Source organism: Bactrocera dorsalis, chromosome 1 (genome assembly GCF_023373825.1).
Source record: "Bactrocera dorsalis isolate Fly_Bdor chromosome 1, ASM2337382v1, whole genome shotgun sequence".
Classification (NCBI taxonomy): Eukaryota; Metazoa; Arthropoda; class Insecta; order Diptera; family Tephritidae; genus Bactrocera; species Bactrocera dorsalis.
The window spans coordinates 67,671,749-67,693,959 of NC_064303.1; the positions used below are offsets into that span (position 1 = coordinate 67,671,749).

The 22,211-nt window shown below is 36.2% G+C and overlaps 1 protein-coding gene and 1 pseudogene across 3 annotated transcripts in view; both read left to right on the forward strand.

Annotated features, from left to right (window-relative positions):
* LOC105228375 (galactosylgalactosylxylosylprotein 3-beta-glucuronosyltransferase S) overlaps positions 1–7,980 on the forward strand; it is a 75,347-nt gene extending 67,367 nt beyond the window's left edge. For 2 of the 3 annotated variants that reach the window (XM_049445877.1, XM_049445879.1), the window contains exons 2-6: positions 794–1,066; positions 1,184–1,215; positions 7,090–7,365; positions 7,425–7,776; positions 7,833–7,980. In XM_049445877.1, the coding sequence (XP_049301834.1) occupies positions 794–1,066; positions 1,184–1,215; positions 7,090–7,365; positions 7,425–7,776; positions 7,833–7,894 (995 nt within the window). In that variant the 3' untranslated portion in view covers positions 7,895–7,980. The remainder of the gene's footprint in view (positions 1–793; positions 1,067–1,183; positions 1,216–7,089; positions 7,366–7,424; positions 7,777–7,832) is intronic. The other variant, XM_049445878.1, reaches the window with a different exon arrangement.
* A 231-nt stretch (positions 7,981–8,211) lies between these two features.
* On the forward strand, positions 8,212–20,564 carry LOC125775429 (galactosylgalactosylxylosylprotein 3-beta-glucuronosyltransferase S-like; annotated as a pseudogene).
* The last annotated feature ends 1,647 nt before the right edge of the window (positions 20,565–22,211 follow it).

The window sequence follows — 22,211 nt, forward strand, 5'->3', positions numbered from 1 at the left end:
GTTGACAAACGATTGAGAAAAGTGTACAAAAGATGTAAAAGGTATTGTGCCGCTAAAATACTTGTCAAAAATGGACGAAATGTTAAATGGCAGTACTGGAGGAAAGTGGGCGATCGTGGAATTTTGACTTGCACTGTTGCTGCGTTATCGGAATTGCTCCATGAACTACAAGTTCAACTGCCAATTTTCAAGCAACATTTCTTTGAAAAGCGAGCACAACAAAATTAGTTTGAAAACGCAAGGAAAAATATCACGCCTGGGGTACTTGTCTTACAAATAGATTTTGCGGAAAATTATAGGCTGGTGTGCCAAAATGAAATTCAAAGCGCACATGTCAACTATAAGCAAGTTGTTTAATGAAAGCAAGTCGTTTGCAGTAATTAGTGAAAAAATCGTACGTTCGCGACCCGTACGTTCGCGACCGGTACTCAACCTTATAAATAAAAACCAATGGAAAAATTTCAGCGTGCAATTAATTCTTTTAGAATATTTTGCTCTATTTCGCTATTTTTTGCGTGCGAACGTACGGTTCGCGACCGTTGGAAATGCCCATATACTATTAAAATAGATGTTTTGAAGTATTTAATTTCAAATCTGTATAGTATATGGCAGAAAAATTAACTGAACACCTCATATCAACGATTTCATAAGAAAGGAATATAATTACGATAAAATATATAAAATCAGCTTATTAAACTATCATACATATTCCGTAAACTTATAGATAAATTTATAAACAAGATGTTTTTCACGATTAGATCAAAAAAATATATATTTTTTTTATTTTTTAAAGATGAGACAGTACACGCTCGGCTCAACGAGTCTTATCTTGTTTGCAACGAGGTTCCTGCTGACCATCGAGTTTTTGTTCACGACCGCGCACTACGCGATTATCAAGCCTTACCTATGATATATTTTGTGACGCCCACATATCCTAGACGAGAGCAGATACCTGAACTCATTCGGTTGGCATATACACTACTACATGTACCACGTATTCATTGGATTCTTGCAAATGATCTTAAAGCATGCAATGCTTATATAGATGGTTTACTCAAAAGATTTGGTAAGATATCTATAAAAGTACATATATGGATTTAGGAAGATTAGCTAGTTATAATTAAAAAAAGATATTTTATGAAACTTTATTTTGGAAAATTAATTAAATAATTTTTTGTTTTAGATCTCGAGACTAAAGTCCGTTTTGCTCATCACGTAATTATATTTTTCTTAATGTTTAAAAATTTTGAGGTCACTTATTATAAGCTTAGTTTTTGAAAATATACAATGGCGCATCCAATAGGGCGGACGAAAAATTAAAAATTTATCAGATTCGCTTGAGACTTGTTTCTTGGACGTTTAGGGTATCGATGATTACGAATTTGACATCAGATTTTCTAAACGTCTTTTCTTTTACAAGTACCTACATTCAGTCATACCCAGAAACAACGACGTGGACCTAGCAGGATTGGGGTGCTTGATTACGTTAATCCCCTTGCCTCTCATTTTTACGTTAGGTTAAATTTACAAATAAATTTTTATATGTCTTGACTTACTGATAACGAATTCTTTTAATTTCGTATGATCTTCTTAGTGTTTTTCTTGTATGTTCTTTTTTTATTGAACAACAATAGTCTGCCAACATGTGTACATTCCACATTCCCTGATACCTCTTTTCAACGTATTTTAAATACTGATGAAATCTTTCGTTTTGCTCTTCAGTAAAGTCACCTCAATTTTCAGGAAAATATTCAACATTTAAATGAAGAAAGTGAAATTGTGAAAACTCTTCACCATTTTGTCGACAACACTTGTAATTATATATTTTCTAGAAATTTTGTTGTAACTCCTCTAAAACTTTGCCAGGCTGCTCTCTTTCTTTTATTGTTTTAAAATTGTCGTTATCTTTAATTAATCACACAATTGCCACTTGTGTTTATCATATTCTAGTTTTTCGAATAAGAACTGGAGGTTGGAAAGAATACTCTTTTAATACTTAGAATTATCAACTGGTGATGAAGGGTATTGGTTGCTAATGTGTAGCAAAATTGGTTTTAAACTTCATGTTGAAGAATCAATAAATAGGCGCCATATTCATTTATTAGTCCTTCAATATCGCAATTTGGAAAAACTGTATTAAAATTCTGCATTAACGGCACGGGTGTTGAGGCCAAAGATATCAATATCATCAGCATACGCCAGCAGCTGTACACTATTATAGAAGATTGTACCTTCTCGGGTTAGTTCTGCAGCTCGAATTATTTTCTCCAAAAATAGACTGAAGAAATCACACGAAAGAGAGTCACTTTGTCTGAAACCTCATTTGGCGTCGAACGGGCTGGTTAGGTTCTTCCAGATCTTAACGGAGCTTTTGGTGTTACTCAACGTCAGTTTAAACAACCGGATTAGTTTTGCGGGGTGCGTACCTTGTCTGAAACAAGGTAGTGGTCCGCGTCGATGTTAGGTCCTCGGAGCGCACGCACATTTAAAACACTGGAGACATGTCTTCCGTCTATCACAATATGATCGATCTGGTTGGTGGTTTTTCGATCCGAAGACAGCCAGGTAGCTTAATGAATTTTCTTATGCTGGAATCTAGTTCTAAAGACAACCATATTTCGGGCCCCGGCGAAGACCGTAGTGCCAAAGATACCTTCTTTGCCTACCCTGGTGTTAAAGTCGCCAAGCACGATTTTGACATCGTGGAGTAGCTGCCCAAGTCTCATAGGTGCACTCCAAGCGCTCAAAGAAGGCGTCTTTGGTCACATCGTCCTTTTGTTCCGTCGGGGCGTGGGCGCAAATAAGAGATATGTTAAAGAACTTCACTTTGATGCGGATTGTGGCTAGCCGTTCATCCACCGGGGTGAATGACAGTACTCGGCGACAGAGTCTCTCTCCCACCACGAATTTCACACCGAACTTCCGCTCCTTTATATGGCTACTATAGTAAATGCCACAAGGACCTACTTGCCTCAGTCCTTGCCCGTCCATCGCATTTCTTGGACGGTGGTGATATCAGCCTTTATTTTTACGAGGACATCAATCAGCTGGGCAGCGGTACCTTCCCAATTAATCCTTAATGGGTTTAACTTTACCTTTACATTACTTAGATATGTCCTAACAACTATATTATTGGTTTGGATATATTGTTTACGTAATAATACAGAATTTAGGAAAAGTATAAATACAAGGGGTGTTCCAAAGTAAACAGGACTTAAAAAAAACAGAACAAATGGTTTTTCGGCAAAATAAATTTACGTTATTTAAAATAGTCTCCTTCTGCTTCAATACAGCTTTTTGCACAGTCCAAAAGCATGTTGAACGAGTGTTTTAGCTCGTTGGCCGGTATGGCCGCCAGTATGCCGGTGCAAAAATCGCACATATCAGGTGAATAAGGCGAGTAGTTAATGATTAAGATGTGATTTTTGGTCAAATAATCGGTCACAATAATGTCCTTCGAATGTTGGTTTATGAGCAATTTTTGGTCGTCAGTCAATTTGTGCTGAGCAAACCGTGCACACACCTTTCGTAAGCCCCAAAGTTCGGTCAAAATGAGATAAATCGCTGTTTTGGAGATGTTTAATTCCATTTCCATGAATTTCAATGACGATTTCGGCTGATTTTTGATGAATTCACGCTAAGTTTTGATGGAATTTCCGGTGATCACGGATATTGATTGGTCCACATGTTGATCGTCATTTATGTCCTGACAACCACTTTAAAAATGTTGAAACCACTCGTGTATTCTGCTACGGGGTAGACAACCATCGCCATAAACTTGTTTCATCAATTGAAACGTTTCGGTAAAAGTTTTACCAATTTTATTTATTTTAAAGCTCTTTGTTCGAAGCTCATTTTCGCACCGCTAGCACAAACATACTGACACTTAAAACGCAATAACTTCACTTCTAATCGATGAAAAGTCATGCAATTCTCACTGGACAATCGATAAAGATAGCAGATTTTAATGCACCTGCCACCAAGGGGCGCTAAATTCAGAAAATCCTGTTTACTTTGGAACGCTCCTTGTATACAACAAGCAAGAAATGGAGTGTAAAGGTACTTTTAAAAATTTATGGTATTACGGCGACCTTGGCTTGCATACAGTGCGGTCATAATCCGTTGCACATAATCAGCCTTATTATAAGCTTCGTGTGAACGCCATTCCCGATGGAAAACTTCATATATTAGGTTTTTCTTATCGACAACTTCATATGGGAACAATTGCCACTTTCAAATATTTTTTCTAATCGAAATTTTAATTTATTCATACGAAATACAAAATACAATCTAGTCACGAAATAGTTAGCGGGGAACAACCAACAAAAAAATGTAAGCACACTTTATTAACAATTTACTTTAAGAACTAATGTGGCTACAAAGGGTTATTAAAACAACTACGTTGAATTTTAGGTCAACACTAAGGTGAAAAATCTTGATAAATCAGATTCAGACTGACAAAAAGGTAACTAACTAAATTAAAACTAAGGATGCCGTCATGGGTAGAAGTTCACGCAAGTGAGAAAAGTTCTCTGGTCGCCATTCACCCATTCACTTGCGAGTGGCCAGAAACGATTCTTTTACATAAGGCTCAAGCAGCTCACGACTTCCGGTCTTTGACTAAGTATCCTCTGGGTGACATAGAACACCCGTTTGAAGCTGAACTAAAGTGAGAAAACGAACCGTCCCTTCTCAGGGTTTTGGGCCCGCCACGTAAAAAAGCCCCCAATGAAAAGTAAAAAGCAGCCTCGGAAGAGGAACCTTCCTTTTGATGACGACCACAGCAAACGGAATAAAAATTATGATTTCAGGGCATGCCCTGGATTGTCCGGTATTTTAATACAGAAGGTGCTGCTGCCCAGCTGGTTGATGTCCTCGTTACAGTAAAGGCTGACATCACCGCCGTCCAAGAAATGCGATGGACGAGACAAGGACTGAGGCGATTAGGTTCTTGTGGCATTGACTGCAGTGGCCATATAAAGGAGCGCAAGTTCGGTGTGAAATTCGTGGTGGGAGAGAGACTCCGTCGTCGTGTTCTGCCATTCACCCCGGTAGATGAACGTCTAACCGCAATCCACATTAAAGCGACGTTCTTAAACATATCGCTGATTTGTGCCTACGCCCCAACGAAGACGGAAGATTCGCACCCGCCTCCGTGCAACATAAAATGCACGTCAACAAATACAAGGAAGGTTTGACATCGAGAAGCTGCAATCACAACAGACAGCCGAAGGATTTTCTACTCGGCTTGCACTCCTGCTCTCTGAGAGCACTCGTCAACAACTCGGTAACGGTGGGACAGCATTTCAAGCTGCAACCGAAACCATTGGTTTTAGGAAAATACAAAAGAACAGCTGGTGCGATGAGGAGTGCAGTGTCGTAGCGGAGAAAAAGTAGACTGCTGGGGTGGGATAGATACTGAGAGTTGAAGATGGAAGCGAAATTTAGAGACCGAAATGCGTGAGTACGAAAAGCTTGACAGCTGGCCGAGAGGGGTAATGCTCGTCACTTCTACGAAAAGATGCGGCGACTAACAGAAGGTTTCAAGACTGGAGCGTACTCTTGTAAAACCTCAAGAGGTGATCAGTGACTGATGCATAGGACATGGTCGGACGATAGCATGCCCAACGATTGGAATTTAAGTGTGCTCTGCCCAATCCACAAAAAGGCGCTACACGGTAATTACCGTGGGATAAGCCTTCTCAACATTGCGTAAGAGGTTCTATCGCGCGTATTATATGAAATATTAAAGCCCACCGTCAACAAACTGATTGGACCTTATCAGTGTGACTTTAGACCTGGCAAATCACCATGGGCCAAATTTTGAAAAAGACCCGTGAAAGGGCAATCGACACACACCACCTCTTGTCGTTTTCAAAGCTGCTTTCGACAGCACGAAAAGGAGCTGCCTTTATGCTGCGATGTCTGAATTTGGTATCCCCGCAAAACTAATACGGCTGCGTAAACTGACGTTGAGCAAGACCGAAAGCTCCATTAAGATAGGGAAGAACCTCACCGAGCCGTTTGATACCAAACGAGGTTTCAGACAAGGTGAATACTCTCTTTCGTGTGATTTCTTCAACCTACTTCTGGAGAAAATAATTCGAGCTGCAGAACTAAACTGTGAAGGTACAATCTTCTATAATAGTGTACAGCTGCTGGCGTATGCTGATGATATTAATAACATTGGCCTCAACACCCGCTCATTAATTCAGCATTTGGATAAGATAGCGGAGCAAATGGGTCTGGTGGTGAGCGACAGCAAGACGAAATATCTCCTGTCATCACACAAACAGCCGTCGAACTCGCGATGAGGCACCTACGTCACTGTTGACAGTCACAACTTCGAAGTCCTAGATAATTCTTCTATCTTGGAACCAGCATTAAAAACAACAATAACGTCAGGGTCGGAATCCAACATGGAATAACTCTCACCAACAGGTGCAACTTAGGACTGAGTTTCTCTCGACGAATAAAGACCAAATTCTATAAGTCACTCATTATTCCAGTCCTGCTATATGGTGCAGAGGCATGGACGGTGATAACATCTGAGGAGTCAACGTTGCGAGTTTTCGAGAGGCGTAATCCAAATTCACCCATTTTCACAAGGTGGATAGAGATGATAAAAAGATTTGCGTTGTGCGAATTTGGCTATAGTAGCTAGAATGATTTAGAAGATATCTACATTAAATCTATTATGGGGTGGAACCACGCCTACTTCGTAAGAATTTCCAATCTTGTTATTATACATATATCTTATTTTCCGGCTTAGTTATGGCAATTTATCAGATTTCGATTTATGGCGTTTTGTGGACGTGGCAGTGGCCAACCACGTTCGTACGTTTTTAGGCGATACAAACAACCACGAACAAAGCTATTATACTCTGTAGCAATATGTTGAAAGGATATTAAAAGATATTTGTAAGCTAAAAAATTCGCAATTGCCTTTATAAATTTAGATCGCCGAAATAGCAAAATCGAGATTCGAAAATGAGTATGAGTTGTATCTACTTTAATAATAATTATTAAAAGTGTAAACTATTTATATCTAATACTATATTTAACAAACTGTAGTAAATTATTAAATAGTCTTTTATATTAGGTTTACCTTTTACGCACTTGGCAAGTCCAATGCCAGAATTTTACCGCAGGAAAAAGCCAATGCCTCGTGGTGTAGCCAACCGCCGGGCAGCAATACAATGGTTACGACAGCGAAATATCACAAACGGAATTCTCTACTTTGGTGATGATGACAATACATATGATTTAAAGTTATTCTCTGAAATAAGAGATACACAACGGGTTTCTATGTTTCCTGTGGGACTAATTGAAGAGTATTCCGTAAGTGGACCAGTTGTACGAAAGGTGAGGTTTGAATAGATTTGTTCTTATTGTTTTTAACTATTAATAACTATATTCGATAGGGGAAAGTGGTTGGATTTCTAGATTCATGGGTAGCAGAAAGGCGTTGGCCAGTGGATATGGCCGGATTTGCAACGAATTTGGCATATATGGCTGAGTATCCAAATGCTAGCATGCCTTATAAACCGGGCTATGAAGAGGACCTTTTTCTACGTAGTATCCGGTTAAATTTAAATATAATTGAACCTAAAGCAAATAACTGTACAGAAATATTGGTTTGGCATACACAAACGAAGAATCGTGAGCGAACTACTCTACGTATTAGCAACAAATATCTCGACGATCGGTCAAATCTTGGTACACTCATAAAATCATTGGATGTAATGGGGATTGCGAACTCTTCGGATAACGAAGGCATGTATACAAAGACTTGTCTAATAATGTTGTATTTAAAAATCTTTTTCTTGCAGGACGAAGGGCTGTTATTAGTAAAAATGGAAAAGCTAAACCATTAAGCTACTTTTTAAGTTGAAATTTAAAAAATGTGTATTATATAAGTATATAGTACGTTTTGCAATCTGTTCTGGTATAAAAACAAGAAAAGTCTCTGGGCAACAATCTTGCTATAGTTTTTTGTGATTTGTTACGTGGGGCATCATTTTGATGTTATCTATCATCCAAGTTCCAATAACCCTCATAAAAACTGTGAGCCATTAATATACAATATTTCTATTTCGTTTTTGAAATGCCCAACATAACATCACTCAAAATGTTATATCTTAAGAATCAGTTACCCGAATTGTGTAAAATGTAACCAAAAACTATAATATTTTAGAAACGGCATTTGCAGATGAAGCTGAACAACATTTTTAGCCTACTTGGTGATTTTTCATGTATAAGAGCTAATGAGATTAAATTTTCAATAAATTTTTGAAAATATTTAATATACTGCCATAATGTATTTTGTGTGTGTAATATATTATGGTAGTATCAATTCAGAAAACAAATTTTAAATTCACTATACAGTTTAAACAACATTATATCGATATTAAGGGAACTCTTTGTTTCAGTTGTTTTCATTTTGCCAGACCACAAAACCTATAAGAAAAAAGGAGGAGATGACATAAAAAATCTCGTGGAGTATATAGTAAGTAGAAAACTCAAATATCTCATTATTGAGGATCATGGAAGATAATATTTTAACCATCGAGGTAGTCCTCTAACGTTATACTATTTTCAGCTTTTTGTCCCAATTCTATCGTCAGCTGGTCTCTGACTGTGGTATCACAAAGGTAATACTGTCAACATCTTTTTTATTGCGTTCATTACTACTATAATACTAATGACTTTATAGAGTGAGCTTATCTCATTGATAGCTATCCTTGCAGGCGTGTTTTGAGTTTAGAAGACTCGTTTTAGTACGTTTGGAGACTCTTTCTTTCTCTTTTCCTAAAGTGCCCTAGAGACGATCAAATAATTTCATCAACGCTTTAAGAGTATTTTAGCCGTCACCTTTTGTCGGATTAAAAGACGGGAAGACCCTATGAATCTTTACATTTTATATTATTTAAATTTTTCAGATTTGTTTTATTTTCTATAATATAAAATATTTTTTAAGGTGAATCAAAATGTAATAAACTTTAAATTGTTTAAAATCACTAACTTAATTAATTAATTTAATTTAGTCAAATATCGATTATTTTACATATGGCTCAAGTACCTCACGACTTCCGGTCTTTGACTAAGTATCCTCTGGGTAGCATAGAACATCCGTTTGAAGACGAGCTAAAGTGAGCTAAAGGTTTGGAATCAGCCACGTAAAAAAGCCCCCAATGAAAAGTAAGAAACAGCTTCGGAAGAGAAACCTCCCTCTTGATGACGACCACAGCAAACGAAATAAGAATTATGAAGTATTCGTGGTGGGAGAGAAACTCCGTCGCGGTGTTCTGTCATTCACCCCCGTAGATGAACGTCTAGCCACAATCCGCATCAAAGCGAAGTTCTTAAACATATCGCTGATTTTCGTCCACGCCTCGACGGAAGAGAAGGACCATGTGACCAAATTTGCCTCCAATATTCGCTTGGATGTCAAAATCGTGCTTAACGACTTTAACACCAGGGTGGACAAAGAAGGTATTTTTGGCACAACAGTCGGTAAATTCAGCCTTACCTTTCTTTTCTTAGAATTTTTTAAAAATTTTCACATCCATTTCTCGACATTTCGTCAGCAATTACCATATACAGTGGGCTAATAAAGTTTACATATATCTAGTTCTATTAAATTACGGCACGTTTATCTTATATATAAAAATGAATCGCAAAATGTGTTGGTAAGCGCATAACTCAAAAACGCCTGGACAAATTTTGCCAATTTTTTTAAAATGTTCGTTGAGGCTCAAGGATGGCTTTTACAGCGAAAACCCCGAATAATTGCCGGAAAACCCCTAAAAACAGCCTTTTTCTTTTTCCCATACAAACGAATGATTGCTTGTTTATTAGTAACGCTAAGGGAACGACTGAACCAATCTTGATGAAATTTTCAGAGAATATTCTGTGTGGATCGGGGAAGGTTTAGAAATAAAAAAACCTGTATGCTTTTCGTGAGGAAAAGTCGGAAAATTGGACGATTCCAAAAAGTTAATTTTTTCCATACAAATTTTTTTTTGTTTTGTTTTTCAATTATTTGAATCGTTCAAATTTCGTTTGCTTCAAAAATTTTTTGAAATTATTCAGTGAAAATGTTATGTGTGTTGCACACAAAGTGATCAATTGCAGATTGAAATTTGTTAGGATGCCACCAATTGGTCGCGCAAATATCGGTCGGTGTTCTTTTTGGCATCAACATAAGTACATTAGCAGCGCAAGGCACTTGACCGAGTACTTCCAAGATGCGATGACATACGTGCGGTATTATGGATCGCGGTCAATCAGCAAGCGATCGTCACGATGTCACATCAAGACTTTTCAAGCAACAGCTTCGATGGACTTTATCTAGAAGCAACGTATATATGTTGCGATTAGATACTAGATGTACTCTGTTGAGTCGCAAAAGAGCGGTTTGCCCCACGCACACATTCCTTTTTGGATGGTGGTTACACCAGATCAAATTGATGAAATCATTTCTGCTGAAATTCCTGATGCAGAGAAAGATCCAGTATTATAGGAAGTGATGAAAACCATTATGGTTCATGGGCCTTGCGGATACCACAATCCCACTTCGATTTGTATGTCTGACAATAAATCCTCTAAACACTATCCACCTGCTTTTCTTTCGGAAACACAAACAAGAAATGATGGCTGTACTGTACTGTACTTTATCGGCGTTGCTCACCAGACGACAATGGCAGAACATTCAGCTTTCAATTTAGAATAAGATGAATTTACACAATCCACCCGAAAAACGACGATTGTTTCTACCTTCGGTTGCTATTGATAAATGTACGCGGTTCAACTTCATATGAGTCATTGCGTACTGTGAATGACACGGTATGTGCAACTTTTTGAGAAGCAAGCCAGCAATTACAATTGCTGGAAAATGATAATCACTGGAATGAAAATGACGTTCGCACACTTTTCACGATAATCATTTCGACATATCAGCCTCCAAATCCGCGTCTATTATGGGATACGAACAAAAATGCCATTGCCGAAGACATTTTACATCTAAAAATTGAATGTGGATAAATTCCAGTTGATACTTCCGTTGGTTTGATATCAATTCCATCTGCCGTTTATCGATTCACGAAAGATGAACTCATCACGAATTGTTTAGACTTAAACTGGAAGATTCAAAGTCAAATTCCGGGAGAGTTGCGCTCATACAAATCGATCGATCGTCTTGACAATGAAGACGACGCCGTGAATTATCCAGTGGAGTTTCTAAATTCTTTGGAGGGGCTTTGTATGCCACCGCATCATTTGCGTCTCCAAGTTGGATCTGTCGTCATTATGCTTCGCAATCTACAAGCGCCGAAACTGTGTAATGGAACCCGATTGATTGTGACGCAGCTATCGAATACAAGAGGGCAGAATGCTTGATTCTACGAATTTGTTTGGGTTCTCACGATTTGCCATTTCAGTTCAAACGGATTCCGTTTCCAGTAAAAATAGCATTTGAGATGACAATCATCAAGGCGCAAGGATGGTCGCTGGAAGTGTATGGCATACACTTTGAGCTGCTATGTTTTTTACACGGCCAAAAATACGTGGCATGCTCCCAATTTGGAAAACTATCTTCTCTGTACATTTACGCACCGGAACAGAAACCAAAAAATGTTGTTTATAAAGCTGCGTTACATTGAAAATAAAAGAAATGATAAATTTAATTTTCTTTTCATTTCAAAACACATATGTAATTTCACGCAGGAAAACGGCTGCGGGGTCAGCTAGTTTGTTATAAAATTAATAAATTTTACGTTTTTTTTTTTATCCATTTCAAAAGATGTATATTTAACATTAAATTTAGCATATAAAAATATTTTTTTTTTTACAAAAATAAAAAAATTAATGCTAAAGCTTAAAATGCCTAGACATCGACGTATGCTCCCCACTCGATTTCTAGTATTATTTTCGGATTTTTTTACCCACTAAGTCGATGATCCGTTTTTTGGTTTTATTTTGAAGAAATTCGATGTTTTCGAATACGATTTTCCAAAAAGTTAGAGAAAGAGATATTTTGAATAGGATTAATGTATGGTGATTGCGGGATATATGGTATTACGGCGACCTTGGCTTGCATACAGTGCGTGGCCTAATCCGTTGCACGTAATCAGCCTTATTATAAGCTTCGTGTGAACGCCATTCCCGATGGAAAACTTCATATATTAGTTTTTTCTTATCGACAACTTCATATGGGAGACGTTTGCCACTTTCAAATATTTTTTCTAATCGAAATTTTAATTTATTCATACGAAATACAAAATACAACCTAGTCACGAAATAGTTAGCGGGGAACGACCAGCAAAAAAATTTAAGCACACTTTATTAACAATTTACTTTAAGAACTAATGTGGCTACAAAGGGTTATTAAAACAACTACGTTGACTTTTAGGTCAACACTAAGGTGAAAAATCTTGATAAATCAGATTCAGACTGACAAAAAGGTAACTAACTAAATTAAAACTAAGAATGCAGTCATGTGTATTAGTTCACGCAAGGCTACGCTGGTTAGGTCATATCGTTGGCTATAACCGCGTAAACGGTTTCTATGCCAGTAAATAAGAAAACGAACTAAATTGTGGAGCTAATACTTCACTGTTGTAATCGGTCAAGAAGTTATAGATTTATTGCACTTTTAGTAGTTTATAACAAAACCGTTATATGTATGTGAAATGAACGAGGTATAATCCAAATTCACCCATTTTCACAAGGTGGATAGAGATGATAAGAAGATTTGCGTTGTGCGAATTTGGTCATAATAGCTAGAATGATTTAGAAGATATGTACATTAAATCTATTGTGGGGTGGAACCACGCCTACTTTGTAAGAATTTCCAATCTTGTTATTATACATATATCTTATTTTCCGGCTTAGTTATGGCAATTTATCAGATTTCGATTAATGGCGTTTTGTGGACGTGGCAGTGGCCAACCACGTTCGTACGTTTTTAGGCGATACAAACAACCACGAACGAAGCTATTATACTCTGTAGCAATATGTTGAAAGGATATTAAAAGATATGTTGAAGCTAAAAAATTCGCAATTGCCTTTATAAATTTAGATCGCCGAAGTTCACAATAACAAAATCGAGATTCGAAATTCGATATACGAATTTTTCGTTCGCTTGAAAAGAAAGATACATGAGATTTATTTATTTACACGAAGTTTGCAATAAGGCTGAATATATTCTACTATGACTAAAATTAAATACATTTTTCGTTAAAAATTAATAATCATATTTCGTCGAATGACTAACATAACTTGCACTATTATATATATGAGCTAATCATTGGCATATGTGTGTTGTATCTACTATAATAATAATTTTTAAAAGTGTAAACTATTTATATCTAATACTATATTTAACAAACTGTAGTAAATTATTAAATAGTCTTTTATATTAGGTTTACCTTTTACGCACTTGGCAAGTCCAATGCCAGAATTTTACCGCAGAAAAAAGCTAATGCCTCGTGGTGTAGCCAACCGCCGGGCAGCAATACAATGGTTACGACAGCGAAATATCACAAACGGAATTCTCTACTTTGGTGATGATGACAATACATATGATTTAAAGTTATTCTCTGAAATAAGAGATACACATCGGGTTTCTATGTTTCCTGTGGGACTAATTGAAGCGTACTCCGTAAGTGGACCAGTTGTATGAAAGGTGAGGTTTGAATAGATTTGTTCTTATTGTTTTTAATTATTAATAACTATATTCGATAGGGGAAAGTGGTTGGATTTCTAGATTCATGGGTAGCAGAAAGGCGTTGGCTAGTGGATATGGCCGGATTTGCAACGAATTTGGCATATATGGCTGAGTATCCAAATGCTAGCATGCCTTATAAACCGGGCTATAAAGAGGACCTTTTTCTACGTAGTATCCGGTTAAATTTAAATATAATTGAACCTAAAGCAAATAACTGTACAGAAATATTGGTTTGGCATACACAAACGAAGAATCGTGAGCGAACTACTCTACGTATTAGCAACAAATATCTCGACGATCGGCCAAATCTTGGTACACTCATAAAATCATTGGATGTAATGGGGATTGCGAACTCTTCGAATAACGAAGGCATGTATACAAAGACTTTTCTAATAATGTTGTATTTAAAAATCTTTTTCTTGCAGGACGAAGGGCTGTTATTAGTAAAAATGGAAAAGCTAAACCATTAAGCTACTTTTTAAGTTGAAATTTAAAAAATGTGTATTATATAAGTATATAGTACGTTTTGCAATCTGTTCTGGTATAAAAACAAGAAAAGTCTCTGGGCAACAATCTTGCTATAGTTTTTTGTGATTTGTTACGTGGGGCATCATTTTGATGTTATCTATCATCCAAGTTCCAATAACCCTCATAAAAACTGTGAGCCATTAATATACAATATTTCTATTTCGTTTTTGAAATGCCCAACATAACATCACTCAAAATGTTATATCTTAAGAATCAGTTACCCGAATTGTGTAAAATGTAACCAAAAACTATAATATTTTAGAAACGGCATTTGCAGATGAAGCTGAACAACATTTTTAGCCTACTTGGTGATTTTTCATGTATAAGAGCTAATGAGATTAAATTTTCAATAAATTTTTGAAAATATTTAATATACTGCCATAATGTATTTTGTGTGTGTAATATATTATGGTAGTATCAATTCAGAAAACAAATTTTAAATTCACTATACAGTTTAAACAACATTATATCGATATTAATATTTAAGGGAACTCTTTGTTTCAGTTGTTTTCATTTTGCCAGACCACAAAACCTATAAGAAAAAAGGAGGAGATGACATAAAAAATCTCGTGGAGTATATAGTAAGTAGAAAACTCAAATATCTCATTATTGAGGATCATGGAAGATAATATTTTAACCATCGAGGTAGTCCTCTAACGTTATACTATTTTCAGCTTTTTGTCCCAATTCTATCGTCAGCTGGTCTCTGACTGTGGTATCACAAAGGTAATACTGTCAACATCTTTTTTATTGCGTTCATTACTACTATAATACTAATGACTTTATAGAGTGAGCTTATCTCATTGATAGCTATCCTTGCAGGCGTGTTTTGAGTTTAGAAGACTCGTTTTAGTACGTTTGGAGACTCTTTCTTTCTCTTTTCCTAAAGTGCCCTAGAGACGATCAAATAATTTCATCAACGCTTTAAGAGTATTTTAGCCGTCACCTTTTGTCGGATTAAAAGACGGGAAGACCCTATGAATCTTTACATTTTATATTATTTAAATTTTTCAGATTTGTTTTATTTTCTATAATATAAAATATTTTTTAAGGTGAATCAAAATGTAATAAACTTTAAATTATTTAAAATCACTAACTTAATTAATTAATTTAATTTAGTCAAATATCGATTATTTTACATATGGCTCAAGTACCTCACGACTTCCGGTCTTTGACTAAGTATCCTCTGGGTAGCATAGAACATCCGTTTGAAGACGAGCTAAAGTGAGCTAAAGGTTTGGAATCAGCCACGTAAAAAAGCCCCCAATGAAAAGTAAGAAACAGCTTCGGAAGAGAAACCTCCCTCTTGATGACGACCACAGCAAACGAAATAAGAATTATGAAGTATTCGTGGTGGGAGAGAAACTCCGTCGCGGTGTTCTGTCATTCACCCCCGTAGATGAACGTCTAGCCACAATCCGCATCAAAGCGAAGTTCTTAAACATATCGCTGATTTTCGTCCACGCCCCGACGGAAGAGAAGGACCATGTGACCAAATTTGCCTCCAATATTCGCTTGGATGTCAAAATCGTGCTTAACGACTTTAACACCAGGGTGGACAAAGAAGGTATCTTTGGCACAACAGTCGGTAAATTCAGCCTTACCTTTCTTTTCTTAGAATTTTTTAAAAATTTTCACATCCATTTCTCGACATTTCGTCAGCAATTACCATATACAGTGGGCTAATAAAGTTTACATATATCTAGTTCTATTAAATTACGGCACGTTTATCTTATATATAAAAATGAATCGCAAAATGTGTTGGTAAGCGCATAACTCAAAAACGCCTGGACAAATTTTGCCAATTCTTTTTTTAAAATGTTCGTTGAGGCTCAAGGATGGTTTTTACAGCGAAAACCCCGAATAATTGCCGGAAAACCCCTAAAAACAGCCTTTTTCTTTTTCCCATACAAACGAATGATTGCTTGTTTATTAGTAACGCTAAGGGAACGACTGAACCAATCTTGATGAAATTTTCAGAGAATATTCTGTGTGGATCGGGGAAGGTTTAGAAATAAAAAAACCTGTATGCTTTTCGTGAGGAAAAGTCGGAAAATTGGACGATTCCAAAAAGTTAATTTTTTCCATACAAATTTTTTTTTGTTTTGTTTTTCAATTATTTGAATCGTTCAAATTTCGTTTGCTTCAAAAATTTTTTGAAATTATTCAGTGAAAATGTTATGTGTGTTGCACACAAAGTGATCAATTGCAGATTGAAATTTGTTAGGATGCCACCAATTGGTCGCGCAAATATCGGTCGGTGTTCTTTTTGGCATCAACATAAGTACATTAGCAGCGCAAGGCACTTGACCGAGTACTTCCAAGATGCGATGACATACGTGCGGTATTATGGATCGCGGTCAATCAGCAAGCGATCGTCACGATGTCACATCAAGACTTTTCAATCAACAGCTTCGATGGACTTTATCTAGAAGCAACGTATATATGTTGCGATTAGATACTAGATGTACTCTGTTGAGTCGCAAAAGAGCGGTTTGCCCCACGCACACATTCCTTTTTGGATGGTGGTTACACCAGATCAAATTGATGAAATCATTTCTGCTGAAATTCCTGATGCAGAGAAAGATCCAGTATTATAGGAAGTGATGAAAACCATTATGGTTCATGGGCCTTGCGGATACCACAATCCCACTTCGATTTGTATGTCTGACAATAAATCCTCTAAACACTATCCACCTGCTTTTCTTTCGGAAACACAAACAAGAAATGATGGCTGTACTGTACTGTACTTTATCGGCGTTGCTCACCAGACGACAATGGCAGAACATTCAGCTTTCAATTTAGAATAAGATGAATTTACACAATCCACCCGAAAAACGACGATTGTTTCTACCTTCGGTTGCTATTGATAAATGTACGCGGTTCAACTTCATATGAGTCATTGCGTACTGTGAATGACACGGTATGTGCAACTTTTTGAGAAGCAAGCCAGCAATTACAATTGCTGGAAAATGATAATCACTGGAATGAAAATGACGTTCGCACACTTTTCACGATAATCATTTCGACATATCAGCCTCCAAATCCGCGTCTATTATGGGATACGAACAAAAATGCCATTGCCGAAGACATTTTACATCTAAAAATTGAATGTGGATAAATTCCAGTTGATACTTCCGTTGGTTTGATATCAATTCCATCTGCCGTTTATCGATTCACGAAAGATGAACTCATCACGAATTGTTTAGACTTAAACTGGAAGATTCAAAGTCAAATTCCGGGAGAGTTGCGCTCATACAAATCGATCGATCGTCGTGACAATGAAGACGACGCCGTGAATTATCCAGTGGAGTTTCTAAATTCTTTGGAGGGGCTTTGTATGCCACCGCATCATTTGCGTCTCCAAGTTGGATCTGTCGTCATTATGCTTCGCAATCTACAAGCGCCGAAACTGTGTAATGGAACCCGATTGATTGTGACGCAGCTATCGAATACAAGAGGGCAGAATGCTTGATTCTACGAATTTGTTTGGGTTCTCACGATTTGCCATTTCAGTTCAAACGGATTCCGTTTCCAGTAAAAATAGCATTTGAGATGACAATCATCAAGGCGCAAGGATGGTCGCTGGAAGTGTATGGCATACACTTTGAGCTGCTATGTTTTTTACACGGCCAAAAATACGTGGCATGCTCCCAATTTGGAAAACTATCTTCTCTGTACATTTACGCACCGGAACAGAAACCAAAAAATGTTGTTTATAAAGCTGCGTTACATTGAAAATAAAAGAAATGATAAATTTAATTTTCTTTTCATTTCAGAACACATATGTAATTTCACGCAGGAAAACGGCTGCGGGGTCAGCTAGTTTGTTATAAAATTAATAAATTTTACGTTTTTTTTTATCCATTTCAAAAGATGTATATTTAACATTAAATTTAGCATATAAAAATATTTTTTTTTACACAAATAAAAAAATTAATGCTAAAGCTTAAAATGCCTAGACATCGACGTATGCTCCCCACTCGATTTCTAGTATTATTTTCGGATTTTTTTACCCACTAAGTCGATGATCCGTTTTTTGGTTTTATTTTGAAGAAATTCGATGTTTTCGAATACGATTTTCCAAAAAGTTAGAGAAAGAGATATTTTGAATAGGATTAATGTATGGTGATTGCGGGATATATGGTATTACGGCGACCTTGGCTTGCATACAGTGCGTGGCCTAATCCGTTGCACGTAATCAGCCTTATTATAAGCTTCGTGTGAACGCCATTCCCGATGGAAAACTTCATATATTAGTTTTTTCTTATCGACAACTTCATATGGGAGACGTTTGCCACTTTCAAATATTTTTTCTAATCGAAATTTTAATTTATTCATACGAAATACAAAATACAACCTAGTCACGAAATAGTTAGCGGGGAACGACCAGCAAAAAAATTTAAGCACACTTTATTAACAATTTACTTTAAGAACTAATGTGGCTACAAAGGGTTATTAAAACAACTACGTTGACTTTTAGGTCAACACTAAGGTGAAAAATCTTGATAAATCAGATTCAGACTGACAAAAAGGTAACTAACTAAATTAAAACTAAGAATGCAGTCATGTGTATTAGTTCACGCAAGGCTACGCTGGTTAGGTCATATCGTTGGCTATAACCGCGTAAACGGTTTCTATGCCAGTAAATAAGAGAACTGTGGAGCTAATACTTCACTGTTGTAATCGGTCAAGAAGTTATAGATTTATTGCACTTTTAGTAGTTTATAACAAAACCGTTATATGTATGTGAAATGAACGAGGTATAATCCAAATTCACCCATTTTCACAAGGTGGATAGAGATGATAAGAAGATTTGCGTTGTGCGAATTTGGTCATAATAGCTAGAATGATTTAGAAGATATGTACATTAAATCTATTGTGGGGTGGAACCACGCCTACTTTGTAAGAATTTCCAATCTTGTTATTATACATATATCTTATTTTCCGGCTTAGTTATGGCAATTTATCAGATTTCGATTAATGGCGTTTTGTGGACGTGGCAGTGGCCAACCACGTTCGTACGTTTTTAGGCGATACAAACAACCACGAACGAAGCTATTATACTCTGTAGCAATATGTTGAAAGGATATTAAAAGATATGTTGAAGCTAAAAAATTCGCAATTGCCTTTATAAATTTAGATCGCCGAAGTTCACAATAACAAAATCGAGATTCGAAATTCGATATACGAATTTTTCGTTCGCTTGAAAAGAAAGATACATGAGATTTATTTATTTACACGAAGTTTGCAATAAGGCTGAATATATTCTACTATGACTAAAATTAAATACATTTTTCGTTAAAAATTAATAATCATATTTCGTCGAATGACTAACATAACTTGCACTATTATATATATGAGCTAATCATTGGCATATGTGTGTTGTATCTACTATAATAATAATTTTTAAAAGTGTAAACTATTTATATCTAATACTATATTTAACAAACTGTAGTAAATTATTAAATAGTCTTTTATATTAGGTTTACCTTTTACGCACTTGGCAAGTCCAATGCCAGAATTTTACCGCAGAAAAAAGCTAATGCCTCGTGGTGTAGCCAACCGCCGGGCAGCAATACAATGGTTACGACAGCGAAATATCACAAACGGAATTCTCTACTTTGGTGATGATGACAATACATATGATTTAAAGTTATTCTCTGAAATAAGAGATACACATCGGGTTTCTATGTTTCCTGTGGGACTAATTGAAGCGTACTCCGTAAGTGGACCAGTTGTATGAAAGGTGAGGTTTGAATAGATTTGTTCTTATTGTTTTTAATTATTAATAACTATATTCGATAGGGGAAAGTGGTTGGATTTCTAGATTCATGGGTAGCAGAAAGGCGTTGGCTAGTGGATATGGCCGGATTTGCAACGAATTTGGCATATATGGCTGAGTATCCAAATGCTAGCATGCCTTATAAACCGGGCTATAAAGAGGACCTTTTTCTACGTAGTATCCGGTTAAATTTAAATATAATTGAACCTAAAGCAAATAACTGTACAGAAATATTGGTTTGGCATACACAAACGAAGAATCGTGAGCGAACTACTCTACGTATTAGCAACAAATATCTCGACGATCGGCCAAATCTTGGTACACTCATAAAATCATTGGATGTAATGGGGATTGCGAACTCTTCGAATAACGAAGGCATGTATACAAAGACTTTTCTAATAATGTTGTATTTAAAAATCTTTTTCTTGCAGGACGAAGGGCTGTTATTAGTAAAAATGGAAAAGCTAAACCATTAAGCTACTTTTTAAGTTGAAATTTAAAAAAATGTGTATTATATATATAGTACGTTTTGCAATCTGTTCTGGTATAAAAACAAGAAAAGTCTCTGGGCAACAATCTTGCTATAGTTTTTTGTGATTTGTTACGTGGGGCATCATTTTGATGTTATCTATCATCCAAGTTCCAATAACCCTCATAAAAACTGTGAGCCATTAATATACAATATTTCTATTTCGTTTTTGAAATGCCCAACATAACATCACTCAAAATGTTATATCTTAAGAATCAGTTACCCGAATTGTGTAAAATGTAACCAAAAACTATAATATTTTAGAAACGGCATTTGCAGATGAAGCTGAACAACATTTTTAGCCTACTTGGTGATTTTTCATGTATAAGAAATTAAATTTTCAATAAATTTTTAAAAACATTTAATATACTGCCATAATGTATTTTGTGTGTGTAATATATTATGGTAGTATCAATTCAGAAAACAAATTTTAAATTCACTATACAGTTTAAACAACATTATATCGATATTAATATTTAAGGGAACTCTTTGTTTCAGTTGTTTTCATTTTGCCAGACCACAAAACCTATAAGAAAAAAGGAGGAGATGACATAAAAAATCTCGTGGAGTATATAGTAAGTAGAAAACTCAAATATCTCATTATTGAGGATCATGGAAGATAATATTTTAACCATCGAGGTAGTCCTCTAACGTTATACTATTTTCAGCTTTTTGTCCCAATTCTATCGTCAGCTGGTCTCTGACTGTGGTATCACAAAGGTAATACTGTCAACATCTTTTTTATTGCGTTCATTACTACTATAATACTAATGACTTTATAGAGTGAGCTTATCTCATTGATAGCTATCCTTGCAGGCATGTTTTGAGTTTAGAAGACTCGTTTTAGTACGTTTGGAGTCTCTTTCTTTCTCTTTTCCTAAAGTGCCCTAGAGACGATCAAATAATTTCATCAACGCTTTAAGAGTATTTTAGCCGTCACCTTTTGTCGGATTAAAAGACGGGAAGACCCTATGAATCTTTCCATTTTATATTATTTAAATTTTTCAGATTTGTTTTATTTTCTATAATATAAAATATTTTTTAAGGTGAATCAAAATGTAATAAACTTTAAATTATTTAAAATCACTAACTTAATTAATTAATTTAATTTAGTCAAATATCGATTATTTTACATATGGCTCAAGTACCTCACGACTTCCGGTCTTTGACTAAGTATCCTCTGGGTAGCATAGAACATCCGTTTGAAGGCGAGCTAAAGTGAGGTAAAGGTTTGGAATCAGCCACGTAAAAAAGCCCCCAATGAAAAGTAAGAAACAGCTTCGGAAGAGAAACCTCCCTCTTGATGACGACCACCGCAAACGAAATAAGAATTATGAAGTATTCGTGGTGGGAGAGAAACTCCGTCGCGGTGTTCTGTCATTCACCCCCGTAGATGAACGTCTAGCCACAATCCGCATCAAAGCGAAGTTCTTAAACATATCACTGATTTTCGTCCACGCCCCGACGGAAGAGAAGGACCATGTGACCAAATTTGCCTCCAATATTCGCTTGGATGTTAAAATCGTGCTTAACGACTTTAACACCAGGGTGGACAAAGAAGGTATCTTTGGCACAACAGTCGGTAAATTCAGCCTTACCTTTCTTTTCTTAGAATTTTTTAAAAATTTTCACATCCATTT